Source organism: Mesocricetus auratus, unplaced genomic scaffold (genome assembly GCF_017639785.1).
Source record: "Mesocricetus auratus isolate SY011 unplaced genomic scaffold, BCM_Maur_2.0 Super-Scaffold_100602, whole genome shotgun sequence".
Classification (NCBI taxonomy): domain Eukaryota; kingdom Metazoa; phylum Chordata; class Mammalia; order Rodentia; family Cricetidae; genus Mesocricetus; species Mesocricetus auratus.
Genome location: NW_024429265.1, coordinates 46,835 through 65,899, shown reverse-complemented (window position 1 = coordinate 65,899; position 19,065 = coordinate 46,835). Strand labels below are relative to the sequence as shown.

At 44.6% G+C, this 19,065-nt stretch overlaps 1 protein-coding gene across 1 annotated transcript in view; it reads left to right on the top strand.

The window, feature by feature from the left end:
- Positions 1 to 19,065, top strand: part of Insr (insulin receptor) — a gene marked incomplete at its 5' end in the record, with an annotated part of 104,934 nt that overhangs the window by 74,313 nt on the left and 11,556 nt on the right. The window contains 9 exons of the mRNA XM_040736964.1: positions 758 to 959; positions 4,299 to 4,334; positions 7,198 to 7,472; positions 8,453 to 8,592; positions 11,722 to 11,881; positions 13,325 to 13,427; positions 15,156 to 15,223; positions 17,284 to 17,528; positions 18,923 to 19,033. Coding sequence (XP_040592898.1) covers positions 758 to 959; positions 4,299 to 4,334; positions 7,198 to 7,472; positions 8,453 to 8,592; positions 11,722 to 11,881; positions 13,325 to 13,427; positions 15,156 to 15,223; positions 17,284 to 17,528; positions 18,923 to 19,033 — 1,340 coding nt within the window. The remainder of the gene's footprint in view (positions 1 to 757; positions 960 to 4,298; positions 4,335 to 7,197; positions 7,473 to 8,452; positions 8,593 to 11,721; positions 11,882 to 13,324; positions 13,428 to 15,155; positions 15,224 to 17,283; positions 17,529 to 18,922; positions 19,034 to 19,065) is intronic.

Genomic DNA, 19,065 nt, shown 5'->3' with positions numbered 1-19,065 from the left:
TAAGATGGAGGACTGGCAAGTTATATCAAAGGTTACGGTACTTGCTGCCAAGACTTACAGACTATCTTTACTCCCTGGAATCCACATGGTGGAGAAGAAAATAGATTCTCGAAAGTTGTCCTCTGACCTCCACATGTGCACCCTGGCTTGTTCCCCTCCCCAATAAAACTAATGTGATGATGATGATGATGATGGAGAAATGACTGTAGAAGATACTTATATCAACCTTGGGCATCTGTATTTACCCACGTGGGTAAGAGTACATAGATACATGTAACACAAACATAGACACAGAATACAGACAAACATGCACACATAACAATTCTGGAATTCTTGGTATTATACGACAGTAATTTGACACTTTGGGAGGGTGAGGAAGCAAGAATGAGAGTCTAGGCCAATCTAGGGTGCAGAGTGTGTTCAGTGCCAGACTGCATAATACAGTGAAGGCCAATCTCAAAGAGTGAGGAGAGGTCCGGAGACATGACTTGTGATGGAATGCTTGCTTAGAACCCCCAGTGGAGGTCTGGGGCTGTGACCTAAGGAATGACGCTCAAGGTGAACCTCTGGCCTCTGTGTGTGTGTGTAAAACTCTAAAACTAGAACCTAGGCTCTATTAATCTGTCCTACCTTAGTCTCTTTGTGTGTGTATGTGTGTGGAGTGCGCTTTCTGTCTGGTCTATGTGTGTTTATATGTATGGTGTATGTATGTGTGTGCCCTGGGGGAGACTGAGCCCTCTGCTCTGCCTGTCTCTAGGGCTGAAGCTCCCCTCACGGACCTGGTCCCCACCCTTTGAATCGGATGATTCTCAGAAGCACAATCAGAGCGAGTATGACGACTCAGCCAGTGAATGCTGCTCATGCCCCAAGACTGACTCTCAGATCCTCAAGGAGCTGGAGGAGTCCTCATTCAGGAAGACCTTCGAGGATTACCTTCATAACGTGGTGTTTGTCCCCAGGTCAGAACTTGTCATAGACTGGCTTTCTGTCTATCAACCTGGTGTTAGAAAGGGTGCCATTGCTTAGGGAATGAGGTGACGGGAGCTCCAGAGACTGTGTGTGTGGGGAGGTGATTGGAGCCTAAGCTCAGTCCTGTACCTGTGGTTGGAAGGGGAATAGTCTTGCTTGCTGGGGAAATAGCCCAGTTAGGAAAGTGTTTGCTTTAATAGCACAAGGACTGAGTTTTGTTTCCAGAGCCCACATAAAAAGCCAGGTATGTGCTTATATTCTCAGCACTGGGGAAGCAGAGACGGGGATTCCTACACCTGCTGCCAGCCAGACTGCTCTAACTAGCAACATCTGGGCCAGCGAGAGACTGTCTCATAGAACAAGGTGGACAGCATCTGAGGAACTACAGCCAAGGCTGTCCTCTGGCCTCACATGTACGCCCAGCTGCTCACACTTGTGCACTTTCACACATATGTTCACACACAAATATTCCTATGGGTCACCGGTGGGTGATGTGTACATACTCCCGTGTGCCTGTGGGTCGCATGTGTATAAGTACACACACACAAATACACTTGTGGGTCACATGTGCATGTACACATGTGTATGCATACGCACGCGCGCGTGCACACACACACATACACCTGTGGGTAACAGGTTTCTTCTTTTTCTTGTGCCTGATTTGGAGGTGAAAACAGCAGCAGACATGCCTGGATCTCAGGTCCATCCCGTGTGTATAATCTTACAGAATGGTGTAGCTGCTGAAGGCAGGGACTCTGGAAGCTGAATGTTTAGGCTCTCCTCTGATATGTAGTGGCTTGAGTAATTTCCTATACTGCTCTGTGTCCCGGTTCTCTCATCTGCACAGTGGACACAGCACAGTTGACCTTTGGTGTCTCCAGCGGATTGCTTCTGGATCCTGAGTTTACCCCACAGATTCTCAAGTCTCTTATGTAAAAGTCATAGCATCTGCACAGAACCCTCTCAAACCTTCCCATATTAAATCATCTTTAGATAACTAATAGCATCCTCAGACAGTGCACATACTACATAAATAATTGTTACACCATATTGTGTACCATGGGCACCACAGCAAGAAAAAAGCCTGTATGTGTTCACTATGACAACTTTCTAGTCATTCTTTCACAGTTTCATACATGTACACATGTGTCTTGATCACATTGACCCTCAGCTCCCCCTTTTACTTCTATCAACATGTCTGCCTCCTTCATGTTGCTGTCTTCTTCCTCTTCCTCCTTCTCTTCATGTTTATGACTCCCGGGGCCCAGTTAGTGCTGCCTGTTGGAATGTTGAGTGACCTTGGCTTGACCTTGTGTAGGTCTTGTTCAGGTGACCACAGATGCCATGGCCATGTCAAGTCCAGAAGACAGCGTTTCACAGCCCTCCTCCCCACCCTGTGGCCCCTACATTCTTTCCCCTTCCTCTTCTGTGTGTTTTGTTTTCTGAGCCATGGTAGTGGGATTGGTACAGATCGCCCACTTGGGGCTGCCACTCAACAGTCACTTATTCTCAGCACTTTGATCAGCTACGAGTCTTTGCCAAGTGTAAAAAGAAGCTTCTCTGATTAGGGTTGAGAGCAGCACTAATCTGTGTGCATAAACATAAATATTTTGAGGGTATTTTGAAAACATGTTCATTTATCAAAACAAAGGTGGTAGGTTCCCCATTAGAGCCCATGATTTCCTGAACCATGGACATTTGGCCAGGTTTAAATATGAATTGCCTCCCGAGGAGCAGGCCTCAAATCCCTGAGAGCAATTGGTTACCTCTTGTAATGCTCATGCCACTGTTGCATTAATGGGCACATCTTGCTTACAAATAGTTTTGTTCTGCAGTCAGTTGAACCCGAGAATGTGGGTCTCATGGATCCCCTGTGCTCATTGTAATTCCACCTGGTATTTTAAGGTGGTATTCATGAATGATTCACACAGGGACTCTCAAGCATGACATTGCATTCTTGGATCCAGGTCACTCTCTGTGATGGGACCCATTCTGGGCATTGTAGGGTACTGACCAGCATTCTTGGTCCCCAGCTACTCAATTCTGGTAGTACCTCTTATTCCAGATATGACAACCAGAAATGTTTCCAGAAACTTTGAGATGTTTCCAAGGACATGAACTTTGAATATGCCTTCTGCAGAGCTTTTTGTATTTTTCCATCTTTGTCTCCTTCCCTCACATTCTTCATCAGATTTCTCCCCTACCCACCAATCTCCCAAATCAGATGGAATTTTCCATTTCCAGAGCACATCGAACTCTAGAAAGTCTATGTTGGGACTGAACAAAGTTCTGATGTGTTTGTCCAATGTCTACTAGTAGTTTTCATGAGTAGTTTTGTCTTTAGAACCTCTGAGTTCATTTTTTCTTTCTTTATAATATCTTCTGTGATAACTGAGTCCAAAAAAGTAGGCTGGAGAGATGGTTTAGTCAGTAAAGAGCTTGCTGTGCTGCCATGAGGATCTGAGTTCCATCCATAGAACACATGTTAAAAGAGCCAGGTGTGGTGACAATTGCTAGTAGTCCCATAGCTAAGAAGGTATCCCACAGCATAGGATCCTTGGGGTTCTATTGGCTAGCCATCTCAGCCAACTTTTCACATTCCAGAACAATGAGTCTCTGTCTCAGAAGGTGAGAAGAATGTCCTTTGACCTACACACACACACACACACACACACACACACACACTTGTGAACACATACACATACATAGACACACATTCTACAAACAGTAAAGTCTTAAATGATGCTGGACTTGGGGAAATGGCTGAATTGCTGATAGTTAGGTGTAGTCATATTTGACATTCATGGGAATAGCAGCAGGTAAAGCCACTTCTTTTCACTTTTCCTGGATTCCCTGCACTTCAGGAAAAGTATAGGTTTTTTTTTTTTTTTTTTTTTTTACCCCACACTGACCAGTGATGGGCAGGACTAGTATTAGTAGAGACTAATTTCTGTTACTACAATAACATACCTGAGACTGGATGCATTATGAAGAAAAAAAAGATTGGCTAAGTTCAGTTTTGGATCTGGGCAGGTTTGGTGATTTATCAGAGTGGGAGGGGTATCATGATACAGGAGCCCGTATAGACTAGGCAGGAGTGTGATGAGCTTCTGCTGTTCCTCTTCCATTACTCCTCTCCTGCTGTTACCTCTTAGTACCACTCCAAGGACCCAATCTCCAGTAAGTGAACCTTGGAAAACCTAGTCAAGCCACATCCCAAACATAACAGTGCTCTTTCTTAGAGAGAGAGTACTGCCTCAAGGATGTCAGAGTCAAACGGTCCCTCGGTTGAAATTCTGTCCTCAAAGTGATGAATTTTGTTTCCACAGAAAACCCTCTTCAGGCAATGGTGCCGAGGACACTAGGTATGACTCAGCTGTGGGACATCCACATGGCCCTGTGGCTGTTCAGTCAGTGTGGGGGTGCTAAGCCCAAAAATCAGGGATTTCTGGGGCTTTATTTATATTTCTTTTTGCATGTGATAAACAGCAGCTCTTGAGACTGGATGCTTCACAAATTCTCCAATTAAATACTTCACTGGGAAATGGAATCTGGGCATGAATGTCGGGAAAATTTTTAACTAACACACTCTTCCTAAAACATGCTATCAAGGGTGCACTTCCCAGGTCCCTCCCCAGTGGGTCATTTCCCCTCCATGCTCACTAAATATCTGTCTACAAGTAGCTCGGTGTGTACACAGAACCACACCAGAGGTTTGATATTCAGCTTCCGGTGGTAAGGAATTCTACTTCTTACTAACCCCAATCTAATCATTCCTAATGAGCATGTCTCTGATCTCTAGACAACCCAATATGACGAAAAGGTGGCCGATTAAAGGAATGTAGTATTGCCTTATTTCAGCAGGAGGCTGAGGAGCCATTTCTCTTCAGTCTTAGGGAGGCCAATAAGGGAAGCAACTGCAGGCAGACAGGGGAACGAGACATTGTTAGACAGCAGAGTCAGGTTGGGGCTGCTTTGAAGGATTTAATAAAATGTGTATCATTTATTGATTTTTTAACCCACCGAATCCAGTCAGTGCTGTCCATTTGTGAACAGGTGAGGGGCTTCTCTTTGATGTATGTGTAACCTGCCACTGGTCACAACCCCAAAGGAAAATGACTCCCCTTCCCCAGCAGCCAACAGCTGCCAATAGTTCCTCAGATGGGGGTGCTCCCTCCCCGGAAGTTTAACTGGCTTGGTCTTGTGTTAGCAGCCACGCTGCTGTGGGTTTGTGAACACAATGGCCATGTCATGCCCAGAGGACAGTGTCCCCCACCGCTTGACTCTTGCTGGGTTTTACATCAGAGGCTTGGGGAGGTGCTAATGCAATGTCCCAGCAGGCCATCACTTTCTGTCAGCACTTCAGACAGTGAAGCTTCAGTGCTTTAATCGCTGATCCACCAAGACTGAGAGCAGCCCAAATCCATGGAGAGTCTAAAAATAAACACAGAAGGCTGCTCGACAACACTAGTCCCCCCGCCCCCTCAAATGTCTTCTCTAGGTGAGGGTGTGACTGAGTTCACAGTACTAGGCAAGAATTCCTGGCAGTGTCTGCCTGTCTGTCTGTCTGTCTGTCTATCGATCTGTTGGCTAGACCTGACCTCTAGTGGCCAGTTGGAATATAATCTGTTGTGAGTGAAAGTCTAGTATTTTGTGGCCCACACCCTGAGCTGGATTTCTCATCTTGTCACCAATTGATTGATAAGATCAGCACTGGCTGATCTTGCAGGGACAATTCAGTTCACAACATCTACATGGCAGCTCACATCTATTCATAACTCCAGTTCCAGAGGATCTGAGGAGGGTTCAGGGATGGTGCAAAATTAATCAGATGGTGGTGGCGCACACCTTTAATCCTAGCACTTGGAAGCCAGAGGCAGGCAGATCTCTGAGTTCCAGGCCAGCCTGGTCTACAGAGGGAGTTCTAGGACAGCCAGGGCTGCACAAAGAAACCCTGTCTCAAAAAACAAAATAAATAAATGCATGAAATAGTAAGTATTAGGTTCAGTCTGTCTCACTGCAAAAATGAGATTGAATGAAAAGTTGCGATTGGCTGACCCCACAGGACTGCAAACACAAAACAGTTAATTCAACAGAGCAAAGGGCTCAGTATTCAGCACGGCAAAAGTAAATACAATAAAAAAGATAAAACAAAGACTCACTACCCAGTGCTACAAAAGTAAAGTTTAATTCCCAGCATTACCAAAATAAAATAAAAATAAAACCTTTTCCTTTTTTGCTAAAGAATCCAACATGCAATTTGTAGACTTGCTCAAAGCGAAGTTGGTATAGATCTTCAGTTTTAAAAAAATTTCAGGGGTTGGAAAGATGGCTCAATTTTTTAGATTACTGGCTGTAATTGAAAAGTTCTCATAGAGATCATATTTTGAGACCAATGACTTTTCAACAAGGGCATATGCTGGGGCTCAGTGATAAAAATGGCTTACTGCCCTTGCAGAGGACCTGAGTTCAATTTCCAGCACCCACACCAAGTGACTCACATCTGCCTGTAACTCCTGCTCTAGGGAATCTGATGACCTCTTGTGGGACCTGAGGGTATCTGCATTTGCGTGCATATACCTCTACACATATACAAATACTTAAAAATAAAAACAGATATAAAAGAAAAAAAAAGGCCCAGCATGGAGACTCATGTTTGTAAACCCAGTCTTGGGGGAGCAAAGCTCGGTGGTTCCGTGGGTCTTGGTGGCCAGTCAGCCTAGCCTGCTCAGTGAGTTTCAGGTCAATGAGAGACACGTGCTTTAAAGAAAAACAAAGATGGACAGCACCTGAGGAACAACACTCAAGGTTGTTCTCTGGCCTCCTTGTGAAGCTGCACACATATCAACATAGGCACACATATTCACACATAATCATCACAAACTGATTAGTGGGACTGTAGGTTGTACCTGTGACACTAACCCACTCTTCCATCCTTTCCAAATCTTGGTAACTCTGCCCCTGATGTCCCATTCCTCAGAAAAGTGGAAAGCTTCAATTAAGCATATTGAGGAGATCTTGGGGGTGGCCCTGGAGCCAAGAATACTCATAGTGTGGGTATTCCTTCATAGGCAATGTCTCCGACAAGGGCACTTATGTGGAAATCAGTCTGTGTCCTCTTCACCTCTTTCTCTCTTTCTTTTTAATTCATTAAGCATTGCTTTCTCCAGTATCATTTTATTCTGAGATGGTGATGTCATGACCTCCACACATGCTCTCTTCCTACAGGCCATCCCGAAAACGAAGATCCCTTGAAGAGGTGGGGAATGTGACGGCCACCATGCCCACACTTGCAGATTTTCCCAACGTCTCCTCCACCGTTGTTCCCACGAGTCAGGAAGAGCACAGGCCATTTGAGAAAGTGGTGAACAAGGAGTCACTTGTCATCTCTGGCCTGAGACACTTCACTGGCTACCGCATTGAGCTGCAAGCCTGCAACCAAGACTCACCCGATGAGAGGTGCAGTGTGGCTGCCTATGTCAGTGCCCGAACCATGCCTGAAGGTGGGCTTACTTTCCTCTGGGCTACTTGACAAGGTCAGAGACCCACCCATCACAGATAAGCCCTCTCCCCACGATACAGTGTAGATGTGTTCTAAAAAGTGTTCTCTTTTATTGTTCTTGCTTTAAGATGGAGCTCTTCCTTTGTTACCTAGGTTGGCATTGATCTCCTGGGCTTAAGGTATTCCTGAGTAGCTGGGACTTGCTGTTATGCCTTAGTTTCTTTTCCTATAGTTCTTTTCCTCTCTCAAAGCAACTTAAAGGAGAAAGGATTTATTTTAGCTCACAGTTCAAGGTACATTTTACTGTGGCTGGGGAGTCAGTGCAGAAAGAGGTTGAGGCAACTGGTTCCATCACATCCACAGTCAGAAGATGAGAAGAGCGTTCTCCATTTATACAGTCTAGATCCTGAGCAGGGAATGGTGCTACCTGAAGTGGGTCTTTCCGGCTCACTTAACACAATCAAGATAATCCCTCACAGGCAAGCTCAGATTCCCATCCCTCTTGTGATTCTAGATCCTGTCAGATTGACAACACTAAACATTACACACCATATCTCAATCTTTTCTCTGTGTGTGTTCATGTGTGTGTCTGTGTATGTGGAAGCCAAACATCAACCTTGGACTTCTATTTTCAGGTGCCATGCACTTTGTTGTTTTGAGACAGGGTCTCCCCTGGGCCTGGTACTTGATTAGGTCTGGCTAGCTGATCAGTGAGTTCCAGGGATCTGCCTGCTTCTATCTTTTCAATACTGGAATTACCAGAAAACTATGTTCCAGCTCTTTTATGTGGGCCCTGAGTACTGAACTTGGGTTTTATTGACTGAGTTATCTTCTCCATGAGTTTTATATTATTTTCTATTGAAGAAAATAAGACTTGGAAAAATTACATAGCCAGCTCCAACCAGGTCTCTCAGCTTTTGGGGGGCAGGGATAGAATTTGATTCAAGAGTTAATATCTGAACCTTTAATTGCTTCTCATAGCTAAGGCAGATGACATCGTTGGCCCTGTGACCCATGAAATCTTTGAGAACAATGTTGTACACTTAATGTGGCAAGAGCCAAAGGAGCCCAATGGTCTGATCGTGCTGTATGAAGTGAGCTACCGGCGCTATGGTGATGAGGTAAGGATTCCAGGTCTTGATGTTGTATGGTGCTGTTCTGGGGGAGATGTGAACAAGTAGGAACCAATGACAGATCAAAGTAAGGACATGGCCAAAATCTAACTTTGTGAGCCAATGACTTTTTATTGGGAGTTATTTACAGTAAATAGTATGGCTGAGGGCTTACTTATAGGCATGGGGATGACTCAAGGGCAGATGCATCAAAAGCCCACCCCCAGTGTGGATGATAACTCATGAAAGATGGAACCCTGGCTCTCTCTGCAGGACTTTTCAGGCAGCTCTCCCAGTAAGTCTCCTCTCCTCAGCAGTCCTGCCTACATAACCTTAGGGAAGGCGAGGCCTTGTGAATCCCAGAAGTTTCAGGGACTTCCTGAGTCTTGTGAGTTGTTGACTTCCTTATCCTTACAGAGCTCCCTTTTAGAATTTTTTGAGTCTCAAGGAATTTCCTTCCAGATTAGAACTTTTTAATTTGTCTGAAGTTGCACAATACTGGGCAGGAACTTTCTAAGTTTCTCAAGGTACTCAATGCTTCCCACATCAGATGCTGTGTTATTAGAGTTTGCAGCTTTGATGAACGTCTTCCCAGGGAGGTGGACAGAAAGTCTGATTTAGAATCTTTTATCACTTAAAATTTTTAAACCTTACATTTATTTACTGTGTATAAAGGCGTAGGGAAGTGTGTGGCCATGCCATAGCCTGCTCTGCTTAAGGAGACCAGAGAACAGTTTTTGGGGGTCGGCTTGCTCCTTCCACTGTGTGGGTCCTGAGGATTGAACTCAGGTCATTGGGCTTTGCTTCAGGTGCTCTCTTGGGAGCCATCTTGCTGACCCAGTCTTTCATCATTTGCATGTGGGTTTTCAGCGGTGTCCTTCAGGCTGGTTGATGCACTGCTTACATTTGTGTCCCTTATCAGAGGATGAGGCTCATCTCACTTTAGAGAGGGATTCATGTCAGTCTGGGAATGTGCCACTTAAAACTTTTATGTTGCCTCCTTGCTACACCAGACATGGAGGGTTTGGTGTGAGCATGCAGAGATAGTAAGAGTCCAGTAGAGACTGTGAAGTCATATCTAAGCTTCCCAAGGGCCCACTGTGAGCTGACACTCAGTGAGGTTACAGTTGCCTCTACGCTGCCAGAGGGGCCACTGAGAGTTGAACACTCCCTTTCCCAGGGTGCTGCAGGTCTCCACTGGACACTCATGTTTGTGAGGCAAGCACTTTACTAAGTGAGCGATTTCTCTGGGGACTGGACATGCTGGGCTCTGGAGTTCGATAGAATTCAGCAAGGTTTATAGATTTGCAAACATGCTAACATATTCCCATATGTTTTATATATACAGTGACTATATTCATAAGTTCTTTTGCCTCATGGTGTCTTGTCTCTCTCCCTATAGCCTTTGTAATTAGAATTCACAATAACTACATAGGCAGAGAATATAATTTCAGGATTGACAATAATTTGTTTTAGACATACTTTGCCATTGTACCCTGAAGGCAGCATGAACCCTATGTAAATGTCATTGTGTGCCCGTAAAACTTATAAAAACAGGTGGTGGGCCAAGTTTATCTATGTATGTGCCCTTAATATAGCAGAACTGACTTCATGGAACTTTGAAAGTTCTAGTAAAGTATAATAAATCCTCATAAACAGATAGGAGTCCTCTGAGGACCCTTTCCTCCTGCCACTGCATCTTTTTTTGGCACCCAAAGGTGGTATTTTAACAGTGACTCAGAACATGAAGTTAAATTTCCCAGCTCATTTTTTGTGTGTGTGTGTGTGTGTTCTGCATGTATGTATATGATGTGTAGTGCGTCTGTAACTCTGTGCATATAGTATGTACCTGTGTGTGTTTGTTGTGTGTCTCTATGCATGTGTATGTCTCTGTGTAGTGTGTTCATGGAGATCTTCTCGTTGCATTCTTGCTCTGCCCATGGAGGTATCTGTGGTAATTACCTAGCCTTTGAGATGGTTCTCCCCTTGTACCGTCAGCAGCCGTCCTGGGCTCCTGTAGTTGTTTTTCTGTCATTTTCTGCTTGATGACTCATTCACTTGGGAAGAACTTTAGGACTGAGTTTTCCACTCACATTGTGCTATCTAGCCCAGCTCGTTAGTTTTCTCCTTGCTAATGTCACATGATGAGCACAGGGGTTCTTACCTTTTCTTTCTCTTCCCTACCCAGCCTGGTTCTTGCTTGATAGGTGAGTGATGGAACTGTTTGGAAAGTTTTGGAATTTTGGGTCTGGTGAGCCTGGCCTCACTCCTAATGATCCCTGGGTTTCTGAAACTCTGGCTGCATGCTCATCAGGGTTGTGTGCTCCCAATTTTTTTTTTGGTTTGGTTTGGTTTTTTGTTTTTTTTCAAGACAGGGTTTCCTGTATTGCTTTGGAGCCTGTCTCGAACTCACAGAGATCCACATGCCTCTGCCTCCTGAGTGCTGGGATTAAAGGCATGTGCCACCAGTGCTTGGTTTTGTTTTCTTTTGATCGCCCACAATTTGTTTATGACCTATCATAATAGATCTTCAGTGGAATGCCAACTCTTAGTATTAGTTTTCTTCTGTTTTGAGACAAGGCTAGCCTCAAATTTCTTTATGTTGCTAATGTGGGTGAGGATGGCCTTGAACTTCTGCACTCTGGCCTCTGTCTTTCTATGCAGGTGGTTAGGCATGGATTCCAGTGTGGTTATGTGGGACTGGGGGGGTACCCAGGGCATCATGGCATGTTAGACAAGGTCTTTGCCACCTGAATGACAGCTCTGTTATTGCTTTTCAACTACAGTAAGGAGCTGGGGTATGTCTCAGGGTAGAGCATTTGCTGAGGAGAATCTCCCAGTGAGGGACTGGGGACTAGGTAGCAGAGAACTGGCCTCCAAATCACCTGTGAGTTGGAGACCAACCTGAGTTACACAAAACCCTGTCTTAAGAAAGTAAAAGCAGCAACCCCACCCTGTCCACAAATAAAAACTGAAAGAACTAAATGAATTCTCAAAGCCCCTGACAGGTCAGACTCTTGTCTTCCTTTTAACTCTCTCTGCTTCACCTGAGTGGGATCCTAACTATGATGTCCCCCACCAAGCAGGGATGTACCCAGATGTGCAAAACTCAACTAACCATCTTCTTTTTTCTTCCAGGAGCTGCACCTCTGTGTCTCCCGGAAGCATTTTGCCCTGGAGCGGGGCTGCAGGCTTCGAGGGCTCTCCCCAGGAAACTACAGTGTTCGAGTCCGGGCTACCTCCCTGGCAGGCAATGGCTCCTGGACAGAACCCACCTATTTTTATGTGACCGATTATTGTAAGTCTCCATGACAACCTCAAGTGGCTAGAGCTGTGTTTGGTGCTGTAGGAATGGTAGAACATTTTAGAGAATGACCCCAAGGGAAGGATCAATGGTGCTTTAACTTTGGGTCTACCAGAAACTGTAATATAACCAGCCCTACGTGCCTCAAAAAAGAAAGAGAAGAGCAAGGAGGGGTATATTGGAGGGTTTGAAGAGGGGAAAGGGGGCTGAGAAGTGATGTAATCATATTACAGTCTTAAAAAGGAAAGAAATAGAAGAAATGACTCAGACAGGCAGAGTTCCAGGCTAGCCTGGTCTACATAGTGAATTTCAGACTAAGGGCCACACACTAAGATCTTGTCTCCCCAAAACAAACAAAAGAAACAACAAACAAACCAAAAAAAAAGGAACATAATAGAGGAAGACACTTGATATAGACCTCTTGGCCTCCATAGGCCAGTAGTATACATAAATCTGTACACACACACACACACACACACACACACTGACATTAGCAATAAAGTATATACTTTAAAGTCATAAATCATGGGGTGTCTGATTAAGATACATTGTATATCTGTCTAAAATTTAAAATTCTAAAAACTTAAAACTTTTCATTTTTATAGTTTTTCAGAATGCCTTGTCTTGATTCTAGCCTTCCTTCTCTTAAAGAAGAAGAGAGGAGGCAGGGACACAAGGCTTGTAACTAGACTACTTTCATTTCCCAAGTTTCATTCATCCACCTATATTTACAAATATATCCTATGGGCTAGGGGCCAGCAAGTGCAGGAAAACAAAGGAAGCTCAAAGTGGGATTTCTCAGGACAGAACTTGTGACAGAGGTCATGATGAAGCAATAGCCAAGACTTGGCACACGAGCTGGGAGATGGCTCAGCCAATCAAGGACCTGCATTGACCAGCAAGCCCCAGGGGTCTGCCTGGGTCTGCCTCCCTAGGACTTTGAATAACGTATATAGCACCATGCCTGGGCTTTTCACATGGTTTTCTCTGGGGCTGTCACTCAGGTCCTCATGTTTACAATGCAAGCTTTCTATTGAGTGAGTCACCTTCCACTACTTTGTCCTTTCAACTGCATGTGCTTTTTATAACAAACAAATAAATGAACAAAAACACTGAGTCCTCTTAGTGTTGCCACTGTGTACATCAGGTGTAGGGCCATCTACTGAAATAGAGTAGCTCCTCATCGGCCATGTCCTGAAAGAAAACCGACTCTTCCTCTCCTAGCAGCCATCAGTTGCCTTGGCTCCCACATGCTGTGGGTTCATGTATGTAATGCCATGTCTTGCTTGGAAATAGCCTAGGAATTTGCTTTATAGCCCTGCTGCAGTCCCCACCACAACACCAGGTGCTGAGATAACAACAGCCAGTGTTTAATGGGGTAATTTTTGCTTTCAATGTATTTTGATGCTAAACACGTACCTTCTTCTTCTGTTGCAGTAGATGTCCCATCAAATATTGCCAAAATTATCATCGGGCCGCTCATCTTTGTCTTCCTCTTCAGTGTTGTGATTGGAAGTATTTATCTCTTCCTGAGAAAGAGGTAAGCAAGATTGTATGCTGGCAACTAACTCTCTTGGAGATAAAACAAACAAACAAATGAACAACATAAATACTGAATTAGACAGAGTTAAGTTTCTTTTAAGTTTGACTCATATAGCTGTGCTACGTGCAACTCATGGTAGTGAGTTTACTGTGTAATACTATAATATACTCTTGATTACAAATCCCCTCTAGTTCTTTGATTTTCCTTGCATGCTTCCATTGACATATTTTTACCCAGAGCTTAGTATCTGCAGCCAATCTAGGGTCATAACTGATGAGGAAGTATAATTCAAACATGACCTGGGTATAGAGTACGACCCCAGTCGTTCGGAATTCATTGAGCCCAGCAAACAGAGAGAGAACAGAGAGTGGGCCTGGGTTGGCAAACTTCTAAGCCTGTCCTCAGTGGCACGCTTCCTCATCACAGCTCCACCTCCTAAAAGTTCTAAACTTTCCAAAACAGCTCCAAGGAGGTCTGAGTGCTCATACATTTCATGTTTGATCCTGTCATACTCACGTCACAATGGAGTATAAACATTGGTTGGTTGGTTTTTTGTTTTACTGTTTTAGATAGCTTACAGAATAATGGGTTTCATTATGATGTTATTATATGTATACATCACTATATTTCCTTACATATGCCCTCCCTTGCTCCTTCCTCCTCCTCTAGTCCCTTTCTGTTTGCATGTCACATATATATGACACACACACATATTCATATGTATAGTTTACATATATATGAAAGAAATCATGTACCATTTTGTCTTTATCTCCTGCTATCCTCTTGTTCTGGCACTCTCCTCCCTGTGAACCTCTTCCTCGCTCCTCCTAGCGCCCTATCTACTGTTATGTAATTTATAGCTATCTTTGTCTTCCCGAGTCTAGATTATTTTGCTTAACCCGATGATGTCCAGTTCTATCTTTGCTCTTTCTTTCTCAGGTAGGGTGTTGCTGAATAACCAAGGTTGGCCTTGAACTTGTGATCTTCCTGTCTCAGCCTCCAAATGCTAGGTTTACAGATGTGCACCACCCCATCTACATTAGCTTCATTTCCCCTTACATTAAAGAGTCAGACAAAAATGAAGTGAAACATACATATTTGAAAACTACAAGCACTACCTTTGTCAAATCAGGGGCAGAACAGTTTTTTTGTGTCATTTATCATGTCATCATTGCAGAACTGACTTTTTTTTTAATTCAGTGTGCTTTATTGTTCTAGGCTCCTTTCTGTTGTTCTGATGACATGATCTTACCAAAAGCAACCTGGGGAAGAAGGGTTTCTTTTAGTTTACACTTTCAGGTCACAGTCAGGGCAGGCACCTGAAGCAGAACCCATGGAGGAAGGTTTGCTTGCTGTTCACTGACTCCTGGTCAGCTTGCTTTCTCATACAGCCCAAGACCACCTGCCGAGGGGTGATGTCATCTGCAGCAGGCTGGCCCTCCTGCATTATTATTTAACAAAACATACCCTCTTAGACATGTCCACAGACAACATGATCTAGACACTTCCTCAATTGAGGCATCTCCTCTTAGGTGACTCTAGGCATTGTTAGGTTGACAGTAAGGTTTACCTGGACACTAATTAACACTTTTGTCTCTCATTTTCTCTAAATCAGACAAAATGTAGAACAACAAATCCATTCATGATATGTATTGTTTGCCTATTTTTAGCATCCAGAATGCCATGGCATGCTCAGACTAGTATGTCTGTCTTTTCCTCCTCTAGGCAGCCAGATGGACCAATGGGACCGTTGTATGCATCTTCAAACCCTGAGTACCTCAGTGCCAGTGATGGTGAGTACCACTCCCCTTTTTTGTGGGAAGCTGAACCCTGCCCTGAGTATCCTATGCCACACTGTTAAGTCAGATCTGAGGGTTGGTTAGCATCACAGAGAGGAGGAGAAACCATTTCAGAGAGAATGGGAGAATGGGAGAAGCCCCCTCGAGTGCTGAACTTGCCTATGTGCCCTTGCTGCAGAGACTCTGCTGCTCTGTGATGTTAGGTCTGTTATCTGGACCTGCTTGAATGGGTTGATATCACTCTCTTGGGACCTTCAGGCTGGAATGTGAGACTAAAAGTCTCGTGCCACAGCCATAGGAGTGTGTCAAAGTCAGTGCCAGAAACCCATCACAAAATTTGTCATCCTTGCTGAGAAGGTAGGAATTAGAAGCCATGATAGAATACTAAGGGAAGAGAAGGAGAGATAATAACATTGGGAGATAACTCAGTGGGTCAAATTTTACTGCCCACACCTAAGGACTGAGTATGACCTATAGTGTCTGTGTAAATGTCTGGGTGCTGTGATATGTACCTGTCATTTCTGTACTGGGAACGCAGAGAAATGGGGCTCAGTAGCAAGTCTGTGAGCTCTTGGTTCAGTGAGAGGTCATACCTCAAAAAAGAAGGTAGAGGGTGATCAAGGAAGATACCTGATGTCAGCCTCTGACTTTCATGTGCATGAGCACATATGTGTCCTTGCACATAAATGCATGCCCCCACACAAATACGCGCACACACACACGCACACACACACACACACACACAGTAAAGAAGTGAAGATAGGATGGGGCAGGTAGGGCCTGGGTGAGTCTAGGGAGACACTTGCTCTTGGTGGTAGCTGAATTTGAACTGATGCTGATGGTGGGAATTTGGTGACTCCTAACTGTCCCTAAGGACAGTGAGTGACCTCTAGAGGGATGGCATGCCTATTTCTCAAGACTTTCGTAATATGGCACGTTTTCTTTGAAGTTCCTCAGGTAATACAATCAAAATTTGACTTTCAAGATATGAATGTATTGGGTCTGTAGGTTATTACCTTGGATAGACCCACTCACTTGTGTGTTGTTTAGCAGGCTGGGTGGTCCCAAGGTTTAGCCATAGCTACAGCTGCCTAAATCTCTCCCTCTGTGTGGTCTCTTGCCTTGTGCCCTTCCCTAGCATGCTCTGTGGGTTCCTAATGGTGGGCTACAGGGCATCTTCTTGCTGAGTCCTATGGACTGAGGAGGATTAGAAGGCCCTGAAGGAGTCCGGGGAGTGGGGACAGAGAATCTACCAGGAAGGATTGCTAAGAATCTAGGAAGGATTGCTAAGCATTGTAGACACATTTTCCCCAGTCTATTTTAACTTACACACCATTCCATTGGCACTTGATCAAATATCTTCAATGGCAAGTTTCTAAATTATTTTTAGTCAGTACTGTTATAGAAGACTTGACAAAGGCAACTTAAGGGCTCATTGTGGCTCACAGTTTGAGGGTGCAGTTCTTTATGGAGCAGACGTCTTGGCAACTGGTTACTTTGGGTATACAACCCGGAAGAGGACAAGCTCGCGCCACCATCAAGGAAGCAGAGCGTGGCAAGTGCTGTTGCTCAGCTCCCTTTGCCTTTTTTATTCGGTTCAGAATTCCAGCCTATAGGATGATCTGTCACATTTGGGGTGGATATTTATACTTCAGTAACTTAATCTAAAAGCTTCCTCCATAGACATTTGCAAGGCTTGCCTCCTAGGTGAGTCTAGATTCTATGGAATTCAAAGTATTAACCATCACAGGAAGAGGCATTATCCGATAGCAGGGTCCGGAGTCAAGGCAGGAAAGATGGGCATTCAGGACCGTCTTAGTGCTTCCTAAGCAGGATCCTGGACTAGCTGTCCCTCATTCCATAGCTTCTGCCATCTCCTTGATGGTTGCGAGAGCTTGTCCTGTTCTGGGTTGTATATCCAATGCTCAGTAGAAGTGTTGAGTCACAGGATGAGTGAATATTTGTATGTAGCTCAAGAAAAAAGTTATGGTGGGAGGTGTCTGGGGGCCCTTAAGAGGTTGGCTGAGAATGCTGTGTAGATAAGTGAAAAGTAGTGTTTCCTTCTTCTGTGTACGTGCCGGATGAGTGGGAGGTGCCTCGAGAGAAGATCACCCTCCTACGAGAGCTGGGGCAGGGATCCTTTGGTATGGTGTATGAGGGCAATGCCAAGGATATCATCAAGGGCGAGGCAGAGACCCGAGTTGCGGTGAAGACTGTCAATGAGTCAGCCAGTCTCCGAGAACGGATCGAGTTCCTCAACGAGGCATCAGTCATGAAGGGATTCACCTGCCATCATGTGGTGAGTCTGGCTGGGATGGGACAGAGGTTTCCTTTCATGCTCCTTGTTAACTTGCCTCCACTCCCTAGAGCTACCCAGGAAACTGGGTGTAGACTGATGCTCACCCTCCATCCTGTTAAGCCATCCATCCTAAAGAGGTAGGAGGTGACATCTCCCTTCTCTGCCTTATCTTTCCCAACTTACCTGGAATCAAACTCTATAACTATTCTGTCACTTTCTAGAATCTTCCTTTGCTTTTCAGACTTTCCCATCAATTTTTATATTATTACATTTCTTTCCACTTCTTTGCTTCTCTTTAACCCTTAACCTTATGGAAGACCATCCCCCTTTGTACCTGCCCCCATTCTTGCTTCTCCCTGAAGCCAAAAGTAAACCTTCCCTGCCTTTCTGTTCCCAGTGTGGGCTCTTTATTTCTTGTTGAGCCTTGTGTTCTTTTATTCCTATCAGGCATATTTAGGGACCCCTTTTTGTATGACTTCTACTACGGAGAAGTGAAAAAAAATTATTCACCTGTGATAGGGTATACGTGACAAACCAAAGAAAGGATTCCCTTAGAACTTTACTTGGTGAACCAATGAGTCTATTGTAACTTTCAAGAGTGTGGGTGTACTTATAGGAGCATGGACCAAATGCATAGGTAGCTGCAGCTCCAAAAAGCCCACCCTGTCATAAGTTATAACTCATGAAAATGGGAATCTCAGAGCTCTCTGCGCAATTTGCAGGTATCTAGAGTGATAGAGAATCTATTCTTTCTAGAGCTTTCACTATTAATATAACCTTGGAAAGGGGTGGTGGTGGTCTTGTGAATCTTACAAATTTTAGGAACTTTCTTAGACTTGTCAATTGTTTACTTCCTCAGTTTTAAGCTCCCTTCCAGGATGGAATGCTTCAATTCAGAAGAAATTGCTGTGTATTAGCTCCTACATGCCCTGCTCTTACTGATGTTGAAGCAGGTTCCTGATCTCCCTCTTAGATATTCTACTACAAGGAAGACTTCTCCCCAGCTAGATGTGTGAATGGCATGTTAGGGGGAAAATGCTAGGAGACATTGGAAAAAGAAAGAGGAAAAGGATTGCGGAGTGTATTTGAGCAAAATCTTAAAGGATGTGAGACTGAACCATGTATACACGAGAGGGGACAGGTCAGGGAGAGCAGAAACTGCAAAGATCTGGAGGTAAGAACATGGTTCATACATGGAGGAACATCAAATAGGTGAGATTTGCTTGGGATGCCCATATACATGAGTGGGTCTGTTTGTTTCTCTATATCAGTGCTGGCCATGCTTCATCCAGACACGGGGTGACCTGTGTGCTGTGGGCACCAGACAGAGAGTCCATGGTGATCTGAAATAATACCTGGACCCTCTTTGAATCACCTCCATGTTTCCTCTGCAGGTCCGCCTCCTTGGGGTGGTGTCCAAGGGCCAACCAACACTGGTAGTGATGGAATTGATGGCTCATGGAGACTTGAAGAGTCACCTCCGTTCTCTGCGACCGGATGCTGAGGTGAGCTGCCCCTAGGTCTCTAGCAGGGCACC